General features: G+C 40.6%; 1 protein-coding gene and 1 long non-coding RNA gene across 2 annotated transcripts in view; one reads left to right on the top strand and one right to left on the bottom strand.

Annotated features, from left to right (window-relative positions):
- Window positions 1-14,861: 14,861 nt before the first annotated feature.
- LOC142656003 (uncharacterized) overlaps window positions 14,862-26,634 on the bottom strand; it is a 126,707-nt gene continuing 114,934 nt past the window's right edge. The window contains exon 5 of the long non-coding RNA XR_012849579.1: window positions 14,862-15,197. This is a non-coding gene — a long non-coding RNA (uncharacterized LOC142656003). The remainder of the gene's footprint in view (window positions 15,198-26,634) is intronic.
- LOC142656002 (uncharacterized) lies at window positions 14,936-25,558 on the top strand. Its single transcript, XM_075830804.1, has 4 exons — window positions 14,936-15,216; window positions 18,299-18,646; window positions 20,229-20,588; window positions 25,400-25,558. Exons 1-4 carry the CDS (start codon window positions 15,054-15,056, stop codon window positions 25,483-25,485), a joined length of 957 nt encoding a protein of 318 aa, XP_075686919.1. The 5' UTR covers window positions 14,936-15,053; the 3' UTR covers window positions 25,486-25,558.

Raw genomic sequence — 26,634 nt, 5'->3', positions numbered from 1 at the left:
AATTGTATCCATGAGTCCACTGGCCCATGTAATGTATGGACAATAGTAGCAGCCATTTTCTGAATGTACCTGATCGACTGAGGAACTATCATCCAAACCGATATGGAAATCCCCAAGTAAAAATACCCTCAGGCTTGTATATTATTTACAGGATATTATAAGACCTTCTTTTTGTCTACCTACTTTATTGCAGTGTAAGATAAATTCCAAGTATTTGGAAACACCCTGTAAAATCCACTTGTTATAACTTATTGCAGTATTTCTCTATGTAAGGGAACATACATGTTATAAACTTCACATCAAAGTAAAATCTGTCAACAAGATAAAGGGACATCACAACAATACTTTTTAGCTTATTTGAAGGAGATTATTGTTACTAGTGTATTAATATTTTTTTTTTTTTAAAACTTCAATAATTTTATCTAAATTTATTTTGCATTATGTTCTTTTTAATTGTTAAAAATATTGAACTTTTTTATTTTTATAGTAATGACCCTTAACGACCAGGCCTATTTCAGCGTTAATGATCAGCATTCTTTTTAGGTTTTCATTTCATTGAAATAACTTTTTTATATTTTAGTCGACATATCCATATGGGGGCTTGCGTTTTGTGGTACATATCGCACCATTTTTGGGTAAACATAATATATTGATTTAAATTTTAATAACTTTTTTAAGGAGGGAATTGAAAAAAAAAGCAATTCCAGCATTGTTTTTCTCATTATAAATTTACGTTGTTTACTATGCGGCATAAATAACAAGTTACCTTTATTCTATGGGTCGGTACGATTAGGGCAATACATATGTATAGGTTTTTTATGGTTTACTACATTTAGGCAACACAAACACTTTTAAACAAAAATAATTTGATTTTGAATCGCCGCAGAGAAATAACTTTTGTATTTTTCATAGATGTAGCCATATGTGGGCTTGATTTCTGCAGGACGGACGTAGCTTTCATTGGTACAATTTTGGGGTAAAGGGACTGATTGATTAACTTTTATTATATTTTTAGGGTGGAATGGGAAAAAAAGCAATTCCGACATTGTTTTTTTGCGTTTTTTTGTACAGCGTTCACCATGCGGTTTAAATAACGTGTTAACTTTATTGTTTGTGTTGTTATGATCGTGGTGATACCATCTATGTTTTTTTATTTACACTTTATTTAAGACCAAAGAAGAATTGTCACCTAACCTCCAAGGCCGCCGCTTCAGATAGAAATTGATGATCAGATGTTGGTGAATGCTGCTGCTTAATTACAGGCATCTGCGGAGCCATCCGCATATTGTCACAGGAGGGAAGCAGTACTCTGAAAGTCATGATGAGATCTATGACTGTGACTACTGCCAAGATTGCGCCAGAAGCTCTAAGACGCTAGTGTCATCTTATAATAGACAAGATGTCAAGGATGAATCAAGAATATAATAAACCCGATAGTCACTTGAACTAGGACATATCACATTTAATCTAAGTTTAGAGGTGACATCCTAACATGAAGGGTTAAAGGACATGTTCACTTTTCAGCATGTTCATATTTTTTATCTTATATAAGAACAGTGGGTGTTTACAATGCCACATCCGTGTATGATGATCACAGAGTATTATGTGAATATTGACATCTACATACTTATTCTGAGAGCTGCATGTAGATATAGCACAACTCACCGCTGTCCGCATTCCCAGCATCCTCTGCAGGACTAGAGATAGGTTATGTGATTTTCTAAGACACAATGCTATTTTTTCTGTTCATTATAATACATGTTCCACTTTTACTCCCAGTTACTCCTCAGATGGAAATGCCCGTGAAGTTAACGCTCAGTGAACCAGATAAAGTGACGTGCTCCATGAGTTTAAAAAAGTTTTACCCATCAAATGTTAAAATCACTTGGACTCAAAGAGAAAATAATAATAAACCAATACATTCAACCAGAAAACTTGTACAGATGGATGATGAGCAAACACTTGATGCTACAAGTAAATGTATAGTTCCCTGGAATTATTTTAAGTCTGGATTGCGGGTGACCTGGGAGCATGAATCTATGACATCTCCTGAGCATCGAGATCTCCATGTAACAGGTACGGCACTAGAAAGCAAGCAGTCATTATAAGACAATGGCCTAAGTACACATTACACTTTTCTCCCACCATCGAACTGAATCTATAAATGGTTCCCATCGGCTCTATGAAAGATTTCCATCAGAGGTTGGGACTAGTAATACAGACGGTAAAGCACGTTGGAGTATTAAACAAAATTGTATGTCTGGACCATCCAATGTCCCCACAATAATCAATACTTTTATTGTTCTGTGGATTTACACTGGATAGTTATTGTTACTGACGCTCAGAATTGGTGAAATAGAAACCATAATTGCTGCATGTAGTTACAGTAATATTCACTCTGCAGAAGGGATTATTCCCCTTCAGGGCTGGGCGATTATGGGCTAAATAAAAATAACGATTAATAAACAAACAATTATATAGGACACTCCCGTTTTTGCATATCACGCCCCCTTTTTGCACGATATGCCACTGAATTAATATTTATCCCCTAAGCCTGCTGTATAAAACAAACCCCCCGACACTACCCCATAGTGCTCCCCACACATCATAATGCCCTCATAACTGCCCTCCACACAGTATATTGCCCCCATAACTGCCCTCCACAGTATATTGCCCCCATAACTGCCGTCCACACAGTATATTGCCCCCATAACTACCCTCCACACAGTAGAATGTCCCCCAAGTCTGCCCTTCATAAAATGTAATGCCCCTATAAATGCCCTTCGCACAGTATAATGCCTACCATAATATAAATACTCACCTAATTCCATTCCAACGACGAGGGAGGGAACCCCACTCTTTTTTTTTATTAACTGCCCAGCCCTACCTTCATACTATATTATCTGAAGCCTTATTTATGTAGAGCAGTAACAGCAGCAGTACAGCGCACTCCAGTGTCTGATACTTTTATCAGAAATTATACTAATCTGTTGGGGTCTCAGGTCGAGGATAAGTAATACTTTTTTACTTCGTCCTGATCCTTATTTCTTGTTAATTGGCTGAATGACTCTCATTAGGGTATATTCCCACAGTGCAGAATGGAGCAACAGAGAGACACACCATGACCGCACCGCTGATAAACCGTGGAAACAATGCATGCAAATACATGCGCTTTGGGTGTTGATTTTACCGCGGTTGCAGTGATTATTTGAAAAAATACCATTGATGTGCTGAAACAGCAAAACTGATGTATTAGTATAGTGTTTTGCTGCAGTGGGTATTGGTGTAACTCTTTGCCGCACTATTCGGCACTATGTGAATACACCCTTAAAACTTTGTATTGTCTCATTATTAAGACAAGTATAATGACCAATAGCCTTTACATAAAATGGTGTTTGGCGGTAAAAGTTGTAGTGCAGCATAACTGAACGCGACTGCAAAGCTGCATGGAAAGGTTTATCACTGACTACACAGTATTGGATAAGTGGAGACTTCTTGGTATAATAAATTATGTGTGGAGGAGGGTATTAATAAATAGTAAAGCTGCATAATAAGCAAATAACAAGTCCATACCAGCAATATTAATCATCAGTCATTATCGTGTGACTTCTTTCTAGATTTTCCCTGGTGTCCAGTCATTGAAGAAATAGACAGACCAGTTTTCCATGTGAACACTAGAGCAAAATTACAGTACAAAATCTCTCAATACTTTCCAAATAATCTCACTGTGACCTGTTCTAAGAAGAAGCAGGGAAAACAGGATGTGATATACAATACAACATCCACTGCCCAGAGACAGGATGACAACACATACAGCTGTACAGTCAGTCTGATGGTCACACCATCCGTGGAGGAACATGACGGATCAGAATTCATCTGCAGAGTGCAGCATCCCAGCTCAGAGCAAAACATACAGAAAAGTACGGGACCAATACAAGTCTATGGTGAGTCTTTCTCCAGTAATTGTGCATTAGCAAATAGAAATAATACGTAATTAATAGTATTATTTTATATGACAAACTACGCTACTTTATCTCATTAACATAATGTACAGTTCTGATTATTCCCATTAGACCTCCTTCATACTGGATTTCTTGGACGTTTTAAAACTGCATGAAAAAATGCCAGCGTCCTGAGAATCCCGGGGCAAATGCAAATTTGTAGACAGACATGAGAATGAGAAACGATGCCAACATCAGGAGGCAGTAGAAATTATTTCATTGTGGTGCAAAAAAAGTATTTCCTTTTGTGTGTTTTACATCACCTGTATACACCCCTGTCCACATGCCCTAGACTCCGCTCTGGTGAACTCAAGCCGTTCACATGGACAGCGATTTATCTTCGTGTCAGGCTGGCCGCAGCGATCAGTACTGAGGATGCCTATATATATTCATTTTAGCCATGGCCGGCCTTAGGATAGATGGCGCCCCGTGCAAAATTATAATTCGTTCGCCCCACCCCATCATAAAAAAAATGCCCCATAAAAAAGTATAGTGCCCCCACACAGTATAATGCCCCATTAAAGGCCTACTTACTTTAGCCAATTATCATCACGACTTGCTAATTTCTGACTAATTATAATGATATTTGGTCAGTGTTAAAGGAGAAGATCAATGATAAAACCTTTGCTTATCGTTGCTCTGCAATTGTGATGTAAAAATAATTGTTATCAGTGACACGATTGATAGATGTAAATGCCGCTCATAGTGATATTTACACTTGGCATTTTTGCCTAGTGCACAGCCCGATCCTGGTGGCAGGTGGGAAATACAGGGCACACTATGCTGTACGAGAATCTGGAGTCTGCATACGTAAATTAGTCCTACCCCCAAATTATAATAATATAATGCCTAAATATAGACTATGACAAAATAATACCACCATACTGTGACTAGATAACACCACAATATAATGACTGGATAATACCACCATACACTGAATAATACCACCATACTGTGACTAGATAACACCGCCATACACTGACTGAATAATACCACCATACTGTGACTAGATAACACCGCCATACACTGACTGAATAATACCACCATAAGGTGACTAGATAACACCGCCATACACCGACTGGATAATACCACCATACACTGAATAAAACCACCATATTGTGACTAGATAAAACCGCCATACACTGACTGAATAATACCACCATACTGTGACTAGATAACACCGCCATACACTGACTGGATAATACCACCATACACTGAATAATACCACCATACTGTGACTAGATAACACCGCCATACACTGACTGAATAATACCACCATACTGTGACTAGATAACACCACAATATAATGACCGGATAATACCACCATACTGTGACTAGATAAACACTATGGGAAGAAAAAAGTTGTCTGCAAACTTGTGAACATTTCAAAATGTCTGATATGGAAACATTGAAAGTCTAACCCCCCCAAGCAAACTATAACTAAGCCCCATACTCTGTGTAGTTCTACGCAGTGTATCTGCCCTGTGTGTCCCTACCCTTATAATCAAGTTGCTCTCCCCCACGAAAATGATCTCTAAAGAATCCTTTCTCCCCATACACATTTGCAGCCAAGTTCCCCTCCCCCACATATCATTTATAATAAGCTCTTGCACCACAAATTAAACTATACAGAAGTCCCTCTCCTCCACAAAATAGATTTATAAAGAATCCCCCAAACTGCTATAGCATTTAGAGCAATGTCCCCACCCCCAAAAAAAAATCGAGCTATAAAGAATCCCCACACACAAAGCACCTATAAACACGTCCCCCCCCCCCCCCCCCCCACAAAATCGATCTATGCAAAAAAAGACATCCTTTTACACATCATTTATAGTTCCCTCGTTCCTCCTCCCTCACACAGCATATACAGTGGATAAAAAAAGTCTACACACCCCTGTTAAAATTCCAGGTTTTTGTCATGTTACAAAATCTGTCCAAGATTAATCATTTCAGAACTTTTTCCACCTTTAATGTGACTCATAATCTCTACAATTGTATCGAAAAACAAACGGAAATCTTTTAGGGTGGAAAAATAATGTGGTTGCATAAATATGCACACCGTTAAACTAATACTTTGTTGAATTATCCTTTGACTTTATGACAGCATTCAGTCTTTTTGGGTAGACGTCTATCAGCACAGCACATCTTGCCTTGGCAATTGTTGCCCACTCTTCCTTGCAAAAGGGCTCCAAATCTATCAGATTGCGAGGGTATCTCCTGTGTACGGCCCTCTTCAGGTCACCCCACAGATTTTCAAAGGGATTCAGGTCGGCTCTGGCTGGGCCATTACAAAACTTTGATCTTCTTCTGGTGAGGCCATTCTTTTGTTGATTTGGAGTCGTTGCCATGAAATGGGAAATTCATCTTCATCTTTTTAGCAGAGGCTGCAGGTTTGTCCCAATATTGAATGATATTTGGAACTGTTGATAATTCCTTCCACCTTGACTAAAGCCCCAGTTCCAGCTGCAGAAAAAAAAGCCCCAAAGCATAATGCTGCCCCCACCGTGCTCCATAATGCTGCCCCCACCGTGCTTCGTAATGCTGCCCCCACCGTGCTCCATAATGCTGCCTCCACCGTGCTCCATAATGCTGCCTCAACCGTGCTCCATAATGCTGCCTCCACCGTGCTCCATAATGCTGCCTCCACCGTGCTCCATAATACTGCCTCCACCGTGCTCCATAATACTGCCCCCACCATGCTCCATACTGCTGCCCCCACCATGCTCCATAATGCTGCCTCCACCATGCTCCATAATGCTGCCTCCACCATGCTCCATAATGCTGCCTCCACCATTCTTCACTGTGGGTATGGTGCTGTTTTGGTGATGTGCAGTGTTGGCTTTGCACCACATACCTTTTGCAATTGTGGCCAAAAAGTTCAACCTTGGTCTTCTCAGACCATAACACGTATTCCCAAATGCTTTTGGCAGGCTTGATGTAGGTCTTTGCAAAACATAGCCGGGCTTGGATGTTTTTCTTTGTTAGAAAAGGCTTCTGATTTGCCACCCTACCCCACAGCCGAGACATATGAAGAATACGGGAGATTGTTGCCACATGTACTACACAGCCAGTACCTGTCAGAAAGTCGTGGAGCTTCTTTAATGTTGCTTAAGGCCTCTTGGTGGCCTCCCGAACCATTTTTCGTCTTGTCTTTTCATCAACTTTCGAGGGACATCCAGTTCTTGGTAATGTCACTGTTGTGCCAAATGTAATCCACTTCTTTATGACCATCTTCACTGTGTTCCATGGTATATCTAATACCATGGAAATAGACATGGAAATTCTTTGTACCCTTCTCCTGACTGATGCCTTTCAACAATCAGATCCCTTTGATGTGTTGTAAACTCATTACGGATCATGGAAAATGGCAGGAAAATCCTAATAAAGCAGCTGAACATTATATGGGGTTACTCAGAATAACTTTAAATAATGGCAGCTGTGCACGGACTACTATTTAACATGAGTTTAAATGTGATTGGCTAATTCTGAACACAACCACATCTCCAATTATAAGAGGGTGTTCACACTTATGCAACCACATTATTGTCGTTTTGTTATTTTTGCCGTCTGATTTCCGTTTGTTTTATTGGAATTGTACAGCTTATAGGCCACATTAATAGTGGAAAAAGTTCTGAAATGATTAATCTTGTACTGATTTTTTTACATGACAAATACCTGGTATTTTAACAGGGGTGTGTAGAATTTTTATATCCACTGTAAATGAACAAAGATTAAACTAAAGCTGCTTCTCTTACCAGAGTCCTGAGTTCTGTGGAGGAGTCTTCATTGTGGCAGCAACAGAGGAGGGAGGAGCTGTGGGAGGCGCTGAGTCTGTGTGCAGGAAAGGCTGTGCTGATTGGTGGAGCAGACAGAGGCCCCTGCTGCTCCACCAATCAGCACTCACTTCACACTGCAAAGGAGGGGAAGGAACATTTCTCCTCTCTGATATGCGGCACGAACGTGAACCCCCTCCCTTTTTACTCAGTCCTGCGGGGAGCAAGGAAGGGGGATGGAAAAACCGAATATTTTTATATACAATTTTTATTACTCATTTGGCGCTGCTTCTGAAACACAAGCAGGGGAAAGGAGTCAGCGCAGCGCTCCCTTCCACCTGCTGGAGTGATGCGCCCTGTGCAATGGTACAGGTCGCACACCCCTAAGGCCGGCCACTGAAAATAATGGTCATTGATGGAAATAGGTGTTGTACAGTTGGACCCCTATAATCAGCTTGCTTATGGGGAATCCTATAGTCATCATGTCAATGGGAATCCGCAATCTATAAAGGTGTTGTCTAAACTGGGTAACTTATCGGTTACATAAAAGTTGAAACATTATAATCTAAATGATTCCACCTTAACTTGTGTTATTTAACCTTAATAATGAGAAGAAGCGCTGAATAAGAAGGAGATAATTCCAAACTAGTGATCATCAACTGCAAAGCTTAAATACAGGAAAACGTTATTTTTTTTTTTAAACTTAGAACATTAAATTCTATGGAATTAACACATTTACCATTTTCTTCTTCTTTTCTTGTCCAGCTTCTCCCAGGATGCAGGACCCCATACAGTGGTCTCTCAGATGTGGAGGAGAAGCCCTCTGTTCTCTCAGATTGCATAATTTTTATCCCAAACCGATAGAAATCAAGTGGAGCTGCAGTACAAAAAGTTCCTTAAAATCTAGTGAAACCTATAAAGACAATCCTGATTCAACATTTAACGTGACAAGTGAGTGTGTCGTCCCTCAGGAGGATATCACGGACCCAGACTTTAGGATCATAGTAACCTGGAGCCACAAGTCAATGGGTGAACCAGAGAAGAGAGAGATATTCATAAGAGATGCAGGTAATGACTTGTAGAGATACAAAAATACAAATCATTACCATCATGTCCACGTTTTTTTTATGTATCACCACTTCAATAACATGCTCAGATTTTTATTTATCCCTAAAGCATCAGTTAAACTAATTGTAGACACCCTTAACCATTTAGTGACCAGAATATTTTGGGCGTAAATGACCAAGCAAATTTTTCAGCTGCATTCCAAGAGCCATAACTTATTTTTCCGTCGACATAGCTGTATTAGGGCTTGTTTTTGCAGGACAAGTTGTGTTTTTCAATTGCACCATTTTGGGGTACTTATTTGTAGCATCCACGGCCACGGACCGTCGGATTTACTCACCCCATGGCGGCCGCAGCCATGGATCTGTGAGCGCTGGCTCACATCTCCTTCCCAGGAGACGCCAGCGCTCACGTCCGCTGTGTCCCATAGGGTCATTAAGAAGTTCCTCTCTCGCTCTGGCCCCAAGAAGAGGGGTTGTAAGAGGGGAGATACTGTAGCGTCCATGGCCACGGACCGTCGTGTTTACTCACCCCCCGGTGGCCGCAGCCATGGATCGCCAGCGCTCACTTCCGCTCCGGTCTGCCGTGTCCCGTAGGGTGTGCGCACACGCTCGTGTCAGGCCTTAAAGGGCCAGTGCGCGCACATGGGAAATCATCATCATCCACTGCCCATGATTTCCTGGGCTATAAGAAGGACCCTGCCCCTTTGCTTATTGCCTGAGCGTTAGTATTCCCATGTCAGTTTTGCAAATGGTCCCTTAGTGTTTTCCCGTTCCGGTTGTTACCCGTGCCCTGTTACCTGTATTCCGTGCAGTGTTCTTGAGCCTGTTAGCGTTGGAGTCATGTCCCACTGCATCTGCTGTCATCTGGCACGTCCAGTGTCTCCTTCCACGTCCAATGTCATCATCCAGTGTGATCCACCACGTCTGGCGCAACCTGCTGCACCGACCTCCATCCGTGCCAAAGCCTCGGCCACTGTCTGGACTATTCAGGTACCCTAGTTTGGGACTTTGTATTTCTGTTTGGTCAGCAACCTCCCCGCTAGGGCGGTGCGGCCTTGTGGGTCCACATACCCACAGATCGTGACATTATTGAAGAACTATTATTCATTTTGTGGTGGGAATAGGGGGAAAAAAACAGAAATTTTGGCTTTTTTTTACCCCCTTAAATTTAAATAGTTTACTGTGTGGTATAAATAACAATAACTTTATTCTGCTGATCGTTCCGAAAATGACAATACCGAATTCATATATTTTTTTATGTTTTACTACTTTTACACCCAAAAATTTGTAATGCTCTAAGGGGGCTTATAGTTTTTATTGGTACAGTTTTAGGGTACATACAACTTTTTGATCGACATTAGTTGCGTTCTTTGTAAGACAGGATGAATAGAAAACAGCAATTCTGGCATTGTTTTTTATTTCTTTATTTACGGCGTTCATCATGCAGGTTAAATAATGTGATCGTTTTATTGTTCTTACCTTTACATATGCAATACCAATTCTGTGTAGCTTTTATTATTTTTTTCATAATAAAGTAATGTGTTAGAAATTTTTTTTATAATTAATCTTTCATTCATTACATTTTTATGGGTTTTATTTCTAGTCCCACCATGGAACTTCACTATGCGATCGCGTAATCGCTTTTATACTACACTGCAATACTTCTGTAAGCATTATATGTTTATTTTAAAACACATGTCCTAAGTGTGTTACGTTATGCTATGAGTAACAACACTGTTCGAAACGCGTTAGCGGTAACACGTCCCACCTGTGTCTTATGGACTTTTATATTATGTTGAAATAAAGCTTTTATCTTTTTCTAAATATGGATGTGCTGAGGATTTTTTTCTACAATTCTTCATTACATCTGGGCTGAGTTCACACGTCGCAGATTTTACGCAGATTTTTAGTGACGATTTTACCTTTTGCAATGCAAAAGGGTGAGATCTGCATCAAAACCACAACAAAATCTGCGACAAAGTAGTGTGAACTCAGCCCTATGGTGCGGCCTCATGAACACGGCTCTATGTTATTACCTAAAAACAAGACATCTGGAAGGAATGATTATTGAATTTCTAAGGTAATTTTTGTATTTTTAGAATTTTCTACTACTAAACATGACATGAATATTGTTGTTATTACCATTATATTGATCACTTAAGATATAGCTATAAAATTATCTGCATGAGATTTTTTTTATTTTTCACACTTTCCTTATATTTCTATAGGTCTTCCTTGGCGCCCAACAGTAAGTGAAATATCCACAACATCTCTGTCACTGAATAAGGAAGCAACGCTGCATTGTAACATCAGTACAGACTTCCCACATAAACTGAGTGTGACCTGGTTTGTAAAGGAAAGAGGAAGCCATGATTATATCCCTATAGGACAGCACAATAACTGTTACCAGATCCCGCCTGTGACAGAACAATTTTCTGATACTGGACACCACCATACGGCCTCATTACAATTCCACCCAGTACTCCGCCTTCATCATGGGATTTGGTTCATGTGTAGAGTACAGCACCCCAGTCTGGAACATCCTATAGAGAGAACCACAGGACCTCTCTTTATATTATGTGAGTCTTGTTTCTTCATATTTTTACTGTAGTGCAATATCATGAAGTTCAGAGCTTACAGACGTTTTCCAGGATTTTCTATTGATGGCCTATCCTAAGGGGGAGACTGACCCCCTTCCTGGAACCCCCGCAATCAATAGAATGTAAGAAATGTGGCACTCTCTGGAATTCCCCATCTATTTAATTGTTTATCCAGGCATAGCGGCATTCATGTGAGTGTGGCTGTGCCTGGTACTGCAGCTAAGCTCTTTCTAGTGAAGTGGGCTGAGCTGCAATACCAGGTACAGCCACACTCCCATGCAGGGGCGGACACAGGTAGCTGAGGGCTCCTGTGCAAGATTATTATATTGGCCTCTTGCTCTCCAAAATGTCATTATAGATCACCCCCTTATGTCTCTTTATCAATCCATCAGTAATTGTTAGCCATAGAATTAGTCTCAGACATTCACATGCACTCTAACAGACAGAAGACAGTTACTTCAAAGTGACAATGGGCCACTGGGATCCTGTTCAGTTGCACAGGTTACACCAATATTATGTGAATATCCTATGAATATTGCGGTGCCTGGATAACCAACAAAGGGATTGTGGTGATCCAGCGATAAACGCATCCCTTCCGTTCTGCTGCTCGTGATGGCCTATTCTAAGGTTACAAAATCCAAGAAAATGCCTTTAAACATAACCCACCTCACAAATAAGGTAACCATAAAACCAGGAATTAACTTGAAAGCTGATGCATGAGGTAAATTAGGAGGTATGATAATGTGGTGTGAGGAAATTAAGCAGAAATATACGTCATAGTTATTGCACAGAAGCTGTTACCAGCTTGATGGTAGTTGTGATTAACAGACGCACACACACACTGTAGTGACTGGGATCAATGAGTTGGGCTACGTAACCCCTTAGATGCCACAATTAATACTGATCATGGCATATAATGAATATAAAGAAAGAGTGGAGATTCCCTTTGGTAGCCCTCTGTTAGTCTCGGCTTTTCATTTAGTTTATTGTTTTTGTAGTTATAGCCCAGAGCCTAACAAAGAGGTAAACTCAAGCACTCCTTAGGTTAATTTGCAAAAAGTGGTTTTAGTTAGAATAAGGCAATAAATAATAACGTTTCGGCCACAATTCGGCCTTTGTCAAACACTATTGCCGCTGGTCAATAGAAAATTATGTTGGTATATGACTCTAATTGTATAAGGTACCTAGTACCATGGGTTATTTTTTATTGACCAGCGGCAATAGTGTTTGACAAAGGCCGAATTGTGGCCGAAACTTTATTATTTATTGCCTTATTCTAAATAAAACCACTTTTTGCAAATTAACCTAAGGAGTGCTTGATTTTACCTCTTTAAGATTTACGGGGTGGGAAACCTACCCAAAGCACCCAGAAGAACTTGTAGAGTGACACAGATTTTGATCAACGGAGCCTAACAAAGATCCCAGGGTCGTCCTGTTAGAATGCGCTTTCTGGCTGTCTCTGACTTGACCTCCGGATGTTCAATCATACCTCCCAACTTTCAAGTATCGCAAAGAGGCACAACCGATGCAAGGGCGTAGCATTTTTTCTTTAAAGCCACGCCTCTAATCCCGCCCATACACATCCGATTCAGCCCACACAGCGTTGTGCTCCCATAGTGCCTCCCACACAGTATAATGCCAAATAGCTGCCCCCACTCATTATAATGCCCTCTAGCTGCCACAATACAGTATAATGCCCCCATACAGTATAATGCCCCATAGATTCACCCATACAGTATAAAGCCAACACAGATGTCCCCATACAGTTTAATGCCCACACAGATGCTCCCATACAGTATGAGGCCCACACAGATGCCCTCATGCAGTATAATGGCCCAAAAAAATCCTCCATGCAGCATAATGTCCCATAGTTGTCCTATACAACACAATGCCCCCATCGCTGCTTCCATACACTATAATGCCCACACAGATGCTCCCATACAATATAACGCCCCATAGCTGCCCCATACAGCATAATGCCCCCATAGCTGCCCCATGCAGCATAATACACCCACAGCTGCCCCATACAGCAAAATGCGCCCACAGCTGCCCCATACAGTATAATGCCCCTATAGGATCCCCCATACAGTATAATGCCCCTTTAGCTGCCACCATACAGTATAATGCCCCCTTAGCTGCCCCATACAATATAATGCAACATAGCTGCACCATACAGTATAATACCACCTTCGCTGCCCCATATCATATAATGCACTTAGCTGCCCCTAGTGCCAATGCACACATATAAAGTGCCAGTACCCACGTAGATAGTGCCACAGTGCTCATGTAGATTGCTCCACATTTTCCCCTATAGATAGTGCCACAGTGCCCATGTAGATAGTACCACAACCCCCTTAAAGATGGTGCCACCCCCTGTTGATAGCGCTAGATACCCACTGTAGCCATTGTGACTTCTTTTGGGGGCGGGATCCCCAGCCAGAGCATCAGCCATGGTGTGGCCGTGTATGCCGCACCAGAAAGAAGCCCCTGACGTGAATGTCCACACATGGACAGTGATGTCAGGGGCTCCTACTGGAGCGGAATCCCAGGCCAGAGCATTGCCGAAGCCCTGGCTGGGGATTCCACTCCTAGAGGGAATCCCTTTTGTCACTGTCCACATATGGACAGTGACATCAGGGGTTCCTCCTGGAGCGGAATCCGTGATGTCACTGTCCATATATGGACTGTGACATCAGGGGCTCAACCTGGAGTGGAATCCCCAGCCAGAGCGTCGGCAACGCTCTGGTCGGGGAATCCGCTCCTGGAGGAGACAATGACATCACTGTCCATATATAGACATTGATGTCAAGGGCTTCCCCGGGCTCATCACTTAAAGTAGCGCTGTGCCGAGCAGTCATCTGTACTAATGCTCTAGCAGGGAGCTGACGGTTCTCTGCTTCAGCATTGGGCTCTACTGTATCAGCGTCCTGAGGACGCAGATACAGTGGACACCGGAAGTCCGGCACATACCACTAGAAATCCGGGACTGTCTCGTTGAATCCTGGACAGTTCGGAGGTATGGTTCAATTCGAGAAGCAGAGGCTTTAAAACTGCACCATATATTATATTTACATTGATGCAGTATAAAAGGCCAAGACCATGTGTTGTTGCTAACAGGTTAAATTTAAAAAAAACTACACACCCCTGCAAATACATATGTTCTTGAGGTGCCAAACCACTAGTGGTAACTGTGAAAATACCCGTAGGTTTGTATGGGTTTCCGCTTCTAAATGTAAACAAGAAAGTTTGCATTCAAAAACAGCAAATCGAGATCTTAAAATGGTGAGGCATTAAAACACTGAGTATAATGCAAATCTGCAAAATGTTTCATTATACAGTAATTAAAGTTAACGTAACTACTAATAACAATAAATTTTTATAAATGTTTCTAGAAAAATCTATGTTTTTCTTTACCATGCCTCATTTTTTATTAAATCAGAAGTTACATTAATGTTATATTTCTTTCACATTTCATTTTCAGTGACCCCAGAGCCTGGAGAGCATGAGAAATTAAGTCCATATGGCACAAATGAGGTGTTGTGTTCTGTGAATCTAAGAAAGTTTTTTCCCAAAAAACTTAACGTAACATGGAAAACTGATAAAAGTGATAAAATGAAATCAAAAACGATCCTACAGGTGAATGGTGAAGACGAGGAAACATTTGATGCCATTTGTGAATGTAGAATCCCCTGGGAACACCTCAGATTTCCTGTGCAGGTGACATGGGAACATGTTTCTTTGTCAGAACCTCAGCATCTACAATTAAAAGACACAGGTATGAACACCCAGCAAAAACACAGTGTCATATGAACATTAAGGGTATGTTCACACAAGGCGGATACCAAATTGTGGTGCAGTTTTCCGTCCAGAATGTCCGCTGTGGAAAACTATACAGAAAAAAAAAAAGGATACTTACCATGGCGACGCGTCCCTCCGACGTCCCGAAGCCATGAATCTGCAGCCTTGGGATGCATTTTATCCCATGTACCTGCTGCAGCCTGTGATTGGCTGCAGCGGTCACATGGGATGAAAGGTCATCCCAGGAGGCAGGCCTGGACAAAGAAACACAGACTTCTGTGTAAGTATAAGATTTTATTTGCTTTTTTGCGATTACGCAAATACAACTGACAAGTTGCGGATGAAAAAAACGCAATGCATGTCAATTCCTGAGTTTTTTTTCTGCTCCACATTTACGCAGCCTGTGGATGAGATTTGTTCAAATCTCATCCACTTTGATGCTACTGTATTATGTGTATTTATGCTACGTGTGAACATTAAAAGGGGTTGCACAGGATTAAAAAAAACAAACAAAAAAAACATGGTAACATTCGCCCAAAAACACATCCACCCCTATTTACAGGTTGTGTGTGGTATAGCGGCTCAGCCCCATTCACTTCAATAGAGCTGAGCTGCAACACCACACAGAACCAGTGGGCAGGTGTGATGCGGTTTTTGGAAGAAATCAGCCATGTTATTCTAAGGCTGTATCAATTAACCAAAAGATACATGCTCAAATATCATACAAAGAATGGCCATAAATGAAGTCAGTGGACCAGATACATGAGCAGAAATATGTGGTTTAAATGTGCGGCAGTGAGTTTTAACAATAAATGAGCAGAATATACAATAATACTACAATAATGGGCAGAATATTCATTCATTTATTCTTAAAGGGAAGGAATCATCAGAAAACAGCATATTATTTAAAATCAGGTTTTTATTATGAAGTATTTTTATCATGTTTTTTTGTTATTATACAGATAAAAGTGCCCCCCTCTATGATATCCATATGCCCTACTAGTACATTTGGGCAGGGGTTGTTGTCCTGACAGTCACTTTTTAATGGCCTTTTAGCTACAAGTGAAAAAATTTTGTGAGGCCGTTACAAAGACCATCCAATTTACAAATATACTTTTATTAGAGTTTTATGCAGTTTTAATTAGATAATGCACAGAATTTCAGTCTTATTTCTTCTGCTCATTAAAAAATGGTGCAGCTTATACACTGTCAAATTCAAACTGCTAAAGTTAAAGGGGTTATCCAGAGAGATAAAATTGTTGGGCTAGCCTCAGGATAGGCTGTCAATATCTGCTCTGTGGACGGTCGACTCTCCAAACCCACGCTGATCAGCTGTTTTGAAGAGGCGGGGGCGCCCATGCCAGCAATGCTTCCGTTTCATTCCTTTCACTGCTCCATAATGTCAAAAGCCAACAGACTTGTAGGGGTGATTCACAGCATTACAGTATTCTCCTATAATGGGAAAGGACTGTAAAACTGTGAACCACTGCTACAAATATGTTGGTGATTGACAGTAAGTATAGAGCAGTGCTCGCCATTAGGGAAATCAGCGCTTGCACGAGCACCGCAGCCCTTTTAAAACAGCAAATCGGCGGGGCCCAAGAGTTCGAAATCCACCAGTCAAATATTGGCCATAAATTTTCTCTCTCCGGAAAACTCCTTTTAGTGTATAATTTCTTTCATTTTAAATTCATTATTTAAGTCTATAGAAAGAATAAGTTTGTATTTTTTTTTTTATATTGTAGCTATTTATTTTTAATTTCTAAAAACCTCCCTGGGGTCAGGCAAGTTGGGGGGCACACACTTCCTAGTACGAAAGGTGTTCGTGCTTTATGGCAGCTGCAATAGATCTGAGTTAAAAGGTTATTCCCAACATAAAGTTCAATGTTCCAAGCCCTAGAAATGTAAAAAGAAACATCTTTCTAAATACCTTCTGTTTTCTGTAGTGCAGCGTTTCTAAGATATGCCCTCCTCTGAATCGCATCTGATGTATTTTGTTGTGCTGGTAGTTTCTATGGAAATGGCCACCGCTGGCGTTTCCTTCATTCTGTTGCGCCTGCGCACTTCTCCTTACTCTTCTGTAGCGTGAGCGCGCATATCCTACACCTGAGCACTTACTTGACAGCAATTCATCCTCCCCCCGCTCTTCGCATTAGTGCTTCTAAACGTCTTCAGCTACGCATTGTCATACTTGCCATCATTGAAGTGCTCGGTGAGGGCATTCAGAAAGGCAGCGATGCTTCTATGAATGGTGTATCATAGACTCGGGAGCGCGCAGATACAGCAAGCAGTGTTGTCATTTTATTACAGCGCTGCTTGCTGGTCAAGAGTGATATAAAGAGATATTTAGTAAAAAACAGAAGAACATTTGATATTAAAAGTGATGAAATAAAACATTTACTTTACTTACAAAAAATATGATGAAGGGGAAAATTATTAGTAAAAAATTAAACAAAGATGAACATTTTGAGTGAACTTGGGAATAACCCTTTAATGGACATAAGTGTAAAATTAATAAGTGTCAGAGTATAACCAACAGATCGGGGTGTGACAGGGAAAATGCAAACTATCAGTGTATATAGTGTTTCTATCTGGCCTTATCTAAGACTCCGGCAGTACAATAGAGCATCTCAGAGCTGCCCATCCTCTAATGATAATTAGATGACTCTGCTCATTATTCCCTAGTCTATATAGCAAGGCTGACAAGTGAGATCAGGAAACGTCAGCATCTTGTGTATTCACCAGTGCGAAAACGGAGTTAAAAAATATGTTTATAATAAAAACCTGATCCTGGTACAAAAGGATCCACGAGTGTAAAATATGATTTCCTCTATGGTCTATGCTGGTAATATTGAAGAGTAATCTCTTACTACAATAAATTATTAGAAACATATTCGGCTCTGTTCACATCATTATGGCTTTAGTTCTTGACAAGTATGAAAGATCAGTTTTGAGATCTTATTTACTTATAATGTGGTCAGTTGGGGTTCCAGTAATTTTATGGCAAAAATCTATTAAAACTTATTGTTGTTGAACACTTTTATGGTGAAATTTTACAGAGTTTCTTGGGCGTCCAAAGTTACAAGACATTGAAGAGTCTGTTCTGATTGAAATGAATGAAGCCAAGCTCCAGTGTAGAATCTCCGGGTATTTCCCTGACGCTGTGACTGTGCGCTGGTATAAGAAGGAGAAGGGAGGTCTGGAATCTGCTCCTCTACAAGACAATGATAAGTATAAGACATCAGTCACGGAGTCCCAGAGACAGTCTGATGCCACGTACTCCTGTACAGCCCGTCTACTGTTCACCCCAACACTGAGAGACCAGGAATCAGAAATCATCTGCAGAGTGGAACATCCCAGCCTGGAGACACCAGTGGAGACCAGTACAGGACCATTACAGGTGAAAAGTGAGTATGGCCCAGCATATGATTACCATTTATATAATAATCAGTTCTCATTTTTATTGTGAAAGAATCATCTTCCCGCTGTATTTTCTAGACCAGGGCCTCACATGATTATTATTATTATAATTATTTAACCCGCATGGCAAACGCGATAAAAAACAATGCCTGAATTGCTGTTTTCTGTTCATCCTGCCTTAAAAAACATTTGATAAAAAGTGATCAAAAACTCGCATGTGCTCAAAAATGGTACCAATAAAAACCAATAAAGTCGTCCTGCAAAAATAAAAAGGTTTCATATAGCTGCATTGGCTGTATGAGGGCTTTTTGTACTGACGCGGCGATACCAAATATGTGTACATTTTTTAGCTTTTATTTTGTTTTGTTTTTTTTCAGAATAAAGCATTTTGTAAGTACAAAAAGTTAATTTTTTTTTACTTGGGTTTTTTATTTATTTACTTTTAACTTTATTAAACTTTCTTTAACTTTTTTTTGTGCCACTAGGGGACTTTACTACACGATCATCTGATTGCTTTCATAACACACTGCAATACTTCTGTATTGCAGTCTATTACTGTGTGTGTATACATATAAATATATGTATGTATATATACATATGTACATACATATATTAAAAAAACTTTAACAATATTTAACTATTTTTATTAATTAGTCCCCCTAGGGGACTTGAACTAGCGATCGTCAGATTGCTTGCATGATATACTGCAATACTAATGTATTCCAGTATATCGTGATTCTGACAGTCTTCTATTAAGTGCTGAATAGGATTACAAAGATGGCAGACCTGAGGACCTTCATTAGGCCCCCAGGCTGCCATGACAAGCATCGGCACCCTGCGATCGCGTTGTGGAGTGTGATGCAAAGTCACAGGGGGCCGTCTCCTTGTTTCAATTGGCTTAGATATTGTGTCGCTCTTGACTGTGGCATCGAAGGTGTGAAATGAGCCAGATCCTGCTCGTTACACTGAAGTGTCGGCTGGTTGATACAGCCGACATGCTGAGCCTATGGAGCGGGTTCACGGGCACAGCCCACTCCATAGGTTCAGTACCCAACCTCCACCGTACACATAAAAAAAAACCTTCAAAAGCTTTACAAAGCCTTTAAGTAAAATATTACAATGCAAAATAAACCGGTAACAACCTCTCCAAAAAAACCTAGTGGTATGCACAGGCAAAACATCCCGGAATGCATTAATAGGTACAGTATAGTATATTCTGTATTCATGTATTATAGATTTTCCTCCTTAAATGGTGCCTGTCAGCAGGTTCATGCTGCTCTATTATAGGGAGAAACCTGTCAATCAATTTGAGGGAAAGACCTGTCAATCAAGCTGACCTGGCTAGGGGTGACGCCCAGCAGACACTTCTCCCTGTGGCTGGCACTTATTAAAGCTATATTACCTCTGAAAACCTGCAGCACTTAAGAGTACAACAATAGTTAATTATAGTCAGGGCACCTATCCCTATTTCATGATGTCCATGGTTAGGGCAGCATGAATTTGCTGATGGGTTTCCTTTAACATAAATGAAATAATTAGAATGATAAATATGTGCTAATTATTCTGCAGATCTTCCCTGGCGACCATTCATTGAAGAAATAGACACATCACATCTAATTTTAAACAGGCCTCAATCCGACCTCCAGTGTAGAATCTCCGGGTATTTCCCTGACGCTGTGACTGTGCGCTGGTATAAGAAGGAGAAGGGAGGTCTGGAATCTGCTCCTCTACAAGACAATGATAAGTATAAGACATCAGTCACCGAGTCCCAGAGACAGTCTGATTCCACGTACTCCTGTACAGCCCGTCTACTGTTCACCCCAACACTGACAGACCAGGAATCAGAAATCATCTGCAGAGTGGAACATCCCAGCCTGGAGACACCATTAGAGAGAAGCTCCGGACCTCTAAAGATAAAGGATCCTGCTAGTGAGTATTATTCTGTAACTACATTGAGATGAAAACTCTAAACATTTTACTAATACTTATCTATAGAAAGAAGAAATTCCCACTTCTAAGCAACTTCTAACTATTACAATGATACTGTGGTTTGTATTAGGTTTAAGATGAAAGCAAAACATATGAAATGATATAACTGTGAAAGTGGTTAAAGCGTCTCTGTCACCACATTATAAGTGGCCTATCTTCTACATAATGTGATCGGCGCTGTAATATAGATTACAGCAGTGTTTTTTATTTAGAAAAACAATCAATTTTGAGGGAGTTATGACCTATTTTAGATTTATACTAATGACTTTCTTAATGCCCAACTGGGCGTGTTTTACTTTTTGATCAAGTGGGCATTGTGGAGAGAAGTGTATGACGCTGACCAATCAGTGACCAATCAGCGTCATACACTTCTCTCCATTCATTTACTCTGCACATAGTGATCTTACTAGATCACTATGTGCAGTCACATACACGCACACTAACGTTACTGAAGTGTCCTGACAGTGAATAGACATCACCTCCAGCCAGGACGTGATGTCTATTCAGAATCCTGACAGTTCGATAATGTGTGTGTGATTCACAGCACAGCAAGCGTAGTCTTGCGAGATTACGCTGTAAACTGTCATTTGCAGCGTGATTAAGCTTGCTGTGCTGTAAATCACACAGAAATGTTACCGAAGTGTCAGGATTCTGACTAGACATCACATCCTGGCTGGAAGAGATGTCTATTTACTGTCAGATAAACAAGAACAGACGAGGAGACAGCACTTCCAACATATGTCAGCTTTTTAATCACCCGTGCGACGTTTCAGTCCGACAGGACCTGAGAAAGGTCCTGTCGGATGCTTGAGAAAGGTCCTGTCGGACTAAAACGTTGCACGGGTGATTAAAAAGCTGACATATGTTGGAAGGCTGTCTCCTCGTCTGTACTTGTCTATCTGGTATCGAAGACTGTGGATCAGGTCCTATTGAGGCGTGCACACGTCTGTGGTCCAGTGCTGTGGTATTTTTCTTTTCTGGATATTCACTGTCAGGACACTTCAGTAACGTTAATATGTAAGATCACTATGTGCAGAGTAAATGAATGGAGAGACGTGTATGACGCTGATTGGTCAGCTTCATACGCTTCTCTCCACAACTCCCACTTGGTCAAAAAGTAAAAAACGTCCAGTTGTCTATTAAGAAAGTCATTAGCATAAAGCTAAAATAGTTCATAACTCTGTCAAAAAAGATCGTTTTTCTAAATAAAAAAACGCTGCTGTTATCTACATTACAGCGCCGATCACATTATGCAGGAGATAATGCACTTATAATGTGGTGACAGAGCCTATTTAAAATAGGTTTATTGATTGCATTGTAATAAGTATGGTTATGTGCCCGTCTAAAACGTCAGCCTAATATATTTTGGGCCATGATTGCGTCAACAATAAGCAAGACCAGTCTAGATGGTTGGAGGCCTCGGACACTGCCGTTTAATGTTTGTTTACCCTTCTGGATGGAATGGGAGCAATACGGGATGACTGGGGCGCTTGGGTGAATGGTGTGTGTATGTGTGTTCTTTTAGTTGTTCTTAGGCATCTACTGTGGTCACCTCTTCTGCTACTTGTTAGCAGCAAAGTATATCCTGAATTGTGATACCCCTTTATTTGTTCACTGCCTTCTCTGTACTTTGAATGTCTTGTAACCATGGTGCCTTGTTGTTCCAACCAGTTTACGGGTTGGTACTTATGTTGTATTTACTTGTACTTTTGTACTTTGAAAATTAACAAATAAAACCTTTTAAAAAACAATAAGCAAGACCACTAACTACTACCTCCAATATATTATACCCGCCTAAATAAGATGTAATACATAAGCCAGCGCTAGGGTCAGAGTAATTTAGGGCCTGGTGAGGACTAAGAAGTTGATAGCTGTGCCCTGATGTTTGGAGACCAGAGACATGTACTATGTACTCAGGATATGTACTATTGTTCTTTCTTACATCTGTGTTCTCAAATACCATAAATGCTCTGTTCACACACTGTGCTGCAGAACTTGCCATTAAAGAACTATATTTTTAAGAAGGAATAAATACTTAAATCTACTGTGGTTTTTCAAAGGACCAGTTTTAGGAACATTACTTCTTTAAAAATCACATTTAAACCACTCCAAAAAACACATGTATTGATTTGCTTTTTGTCTGTGTATTTTGCTTTGCCATAACACTACCAATACATTGTACCATAAGAAAGTCCATGGGGAACTGTTACACGGCTGCAATTAACGAGAATTTTTTCTATGTGCACTTTATTGTCACTATTTAGAAGTACAAAGGATGCATATGGGAGTTTATTACATAAATGGTTCTCAGGAGTTCCAGTTTAATAGACGCTGTTCTGTTCTACCTTCCTCCGTCAAGTCCTAAATGGTCCTGACCGATGAGAGGACTTTTAAGACTTAGAAAATTAAAGTCATTGATAAATTACTGACTTTACTGGATATTGCCAGCAGAGGGTAGTACATTCCCTCTGCATAGCGCAGAAGAGTTCAGGGTCCATCCAGTAGGAGACGTAACAGAGGCCAGCTCTATGGTGGTACCCTTATGTCTGGGTTTTTTACGGAGTAAATGAAGATACTATATGGCTCTATGTGGGCAAAATATGGCGCAGTGTGGGCTCTGTTTAGCTCTGTGTGGGCACAGTATGACACTCACTAGGAGCTGTTTAGAATTATGTGGGCACAGCACGACTATGTGGGCAAAACACTTGGACAGTTTATGTCTATACGGTTTGGCTTATATGGCCACAGTATGGGACTATGTATGTATTATTTGGCCACTCTATAATACAATCTGTAGAAAACATGGCACTCTGGTAAATGGTTAGCCACAGCGCCATGTTCTGGGAATGTATAGAGCTAACCGGATATATTATCTGGACACTATACAGGTGCTGCATGGCACTGTCCAGGCATTATGTGGATTATTTATCAGGGCACTATGAGACATTATAATCACACAAGAACAATGCACACTGCTGCCCTTCTCTATATCAGAAGCTATGGAGGTAAGTTACACGTGCTAGTGTGTGCATAGTATTAATACTCCTATAAATTATATCTATACTACAATTATTACTATGTATAGAACTCTGGTCATGTTTTGTGCCTTGTGCAGAGTCCTAGGGGGCAGTGCATGAAACATTGATTCTCTATTATTTCAATCTTTGTTTCATGCACTGCCCCTCAGGCCTCGCCACTAGGCCTAACACAGGATTTCACTGGAGTGACCAAACCTTTTCAGTACGGCATCTAGATTTTGTGGAGCATCAGTTAGGTAATCCACGAGGGGATTAGGGATAGGTACATGTGGCACACAGAGGACATTGCTGTAAAGATGCCCCAGTGTCCCTATAATAGTGGTAGCAGCCAAGGTTAATGACTTATTGCACTTGCTCCACAGCCATGCTTTCTTCATACATGACTGTGCAGGTCCCTCACTCTGCCCTTCTCTATACTAGAGTGTATATTATCTGTCAGGGACTGTGGAAGTCCCACACAAGCGAATAGCTCTGATCCAAACCTAGTCATTAATGAGCATTTCACTGGAAAAGGATGGTAAGAGACACTGAGAAACAACCCTAAAAGGCTGGATTCACATGAGCATGTTCGGTCCGTAAAGGACGGAACGTATTTCGGTCGGAAGCCCCGGACTGAACACACTGCAGGGAGCCGGGCTCCTAGCATCATAGTTACGTACGACGCTAGGAGTCCCTGCCTCTCCGTGGAACTACTGTCCCGTACTGAAAACATTATTACAGTACGGGACAGTTGTCCCGCAGCGAGGCAGGGACTCCTAGCGTCATAGATAACTATGATGCTAGGAGCCCGGCTCCCTGCAGTGTGTTCGGTCCGGGACTTGCAGCCGAAATACGTTCCGTCCTTTATGGACCAAACATGCTCATGTGAATCCAGCCTAAGGAGGCAGATACCCCACTACTGTTATGAAGCAAGAGAGCTGACTGATGGCCTTACAGTGAGATCTACTGCCCCCCGATCTGAGGTCTCCTCGCACTTTATGATCTACCACCTTTACTGCTACTCCCCAGTGATGCATCAGTTCTGCCCGGAGTGTTTGCCGATAGGATGGTTTTACATTGCGCTCTAATGCTTTAAAATGTAAAAACATCATTACAATAAAATGCAATCAAAAAGATGTGTGAAAATCAATATATGTAGGTTTTGTCTGCAGACAATATGAGGTACAACATATATAGTATATGTGGGAATCGCATTATCCAACCATAAAAAATCAGAAGAGAAAAAATTGTAGTTATATTTTAATTATTTTTTGTAAACCATCAAATAATAAAAATATGGAAATTTCAAGAGATTTAAAAAACAAACAATCTAAAAGATAAAATATATAAGGTCATGAAATTCGCTTAAAAATATTTGACCAATGTAAACTGTACAAGAATTCTATCATTTAATGAATTGAGACGGTCCATAGGACAATTGTATAAATCCTCACATTGTCCACCCAAAGAATTATATGATTGATTAGATATTTGTTTATATTGATCAAATATATATTTTTTAGCTTAATTCATAACCTTATTTTTCCAATTAAATTATTTGTTTCCTTCCTTTTTTTTAAATGTATTGTAGTTTGCATTTGTTCTACCAGTAGTAGGAATGATATATATATATATTTAGGCTGTTGTTTCCAATGTAGAGAACAGTTATTTCTTTCAGTTCAATATGTAGATTTGTTTACAATATTTCATGTGTTTTTATATTACTCTTCACAGGTGATGAACATTCAGAATGTAAATGGGAGGAAAACTACAAAGGCCGAAGAAGCACAAACGTTACAGCAGCAGAAGACAATGGTTAAAATCCCAAACACCTGTAACATTTCACTTGCCTTACACTATTATTGTGTGTGTGATTGTAACATATAAACGGTCGTCCTTGTCCCTAAGGAGCGCTTTATTGTGCTACGATCGAACATGCATGATAATATGCTGCTACTATGTACGATCGCTGCAATGGTCTAGACGAGGTCAACAACCTTTGGCACTTCAGCTGTTGTTAAACTACAACTCCCAGCATGCACTTGCAGCCTAAGGTCTTATTATTGCAGTCAAAGGCTGTCATTGCATGCTGGGAGTTGTAGCTTCACAACAGCTGAAGTGCCGAAGGTTGCTGACCACTGGTCTAGACTCTTATGTTCACATCTGAGTCTCCGTCACAGATGACTTCAAATTTGATGGGAAAAATCTCAATGCATGCAGTGCTGTTTTTCCCATCAAAACAAGGATCCGTCAGTGGCCGCTGGTATTTGTTATGTGTTGGCTCTGACTATGTTTTGTAGTTTCCCTTATAAACAGAAACCACAACGCCAGTATAAACAGAGCCTAATGATTTAAGGGGTCAGCAAATGTTTTCCCTGTAGGTGGACCAGAGCGCCGTTGTGCATGGAAAGGAAGAGGACTAAGGGCCTGTTCACATCAGCGTTCGCTTTCCGTTGATGGGTTCCGACGGAGCTTTCAGTCTAAGGAACCCATCAACGGAAAGGCCACCGGAAAACATTAGCGACAGAAGCATTAGCAATGTAATCAACGGTAATGCAAATGGAAGCTATGGTTTCAGTTTGCCTTTCCGTTAAAGGGGTTCCTCCGACGTAAAGCTCCTACGGAACCCATTAACGGAAAGCGAACGCTGATGTGAACACACTCTAATTCATTTTGATCTTAGGATTAAGGAGGGTCTCAGATGTCTGACCTCCAATGTTTGTAATGTCCTAGCGATGTGCCGTAACATTATAAGATGGGAATTAGTCTTTCATTTACCTTTAGGCCGGAGTCACACTACATGTGTTTGTTTAAAAATACGAATGCTAAACTGCATCATTCTTCATTAGTTTTTTATTTTTAGAATCCATAATAATCATTTGGGGTTTTTTTTATCACTTAGGTAATGGGAGACAGAATGAGAAAAATGATGGAAACTGATGCCAGTATGGCCACTTTTAATGACTGTA

Source organism: Rhinoderma darwinii, chromosome 6, assembly GCF_050947455.1.
Source record: "Rhinoderma darwinii isolate aRhiDar2 chromosome 6, aRhiDar2.hap1, whole genome shotgun sequence".
NCBI classification, from domain to species: domain Eukaryota; kingdom Metazoa; phylum Chordata; class Amphibia; order Anura; family Rhinodermatidae; genus Rhinoderma; species Rhinoderma darwinii.
Note: the sequence above shows the minus strand (reverse complement) of the source record. Positions and strands in the feature narration are given on the sequence as shown.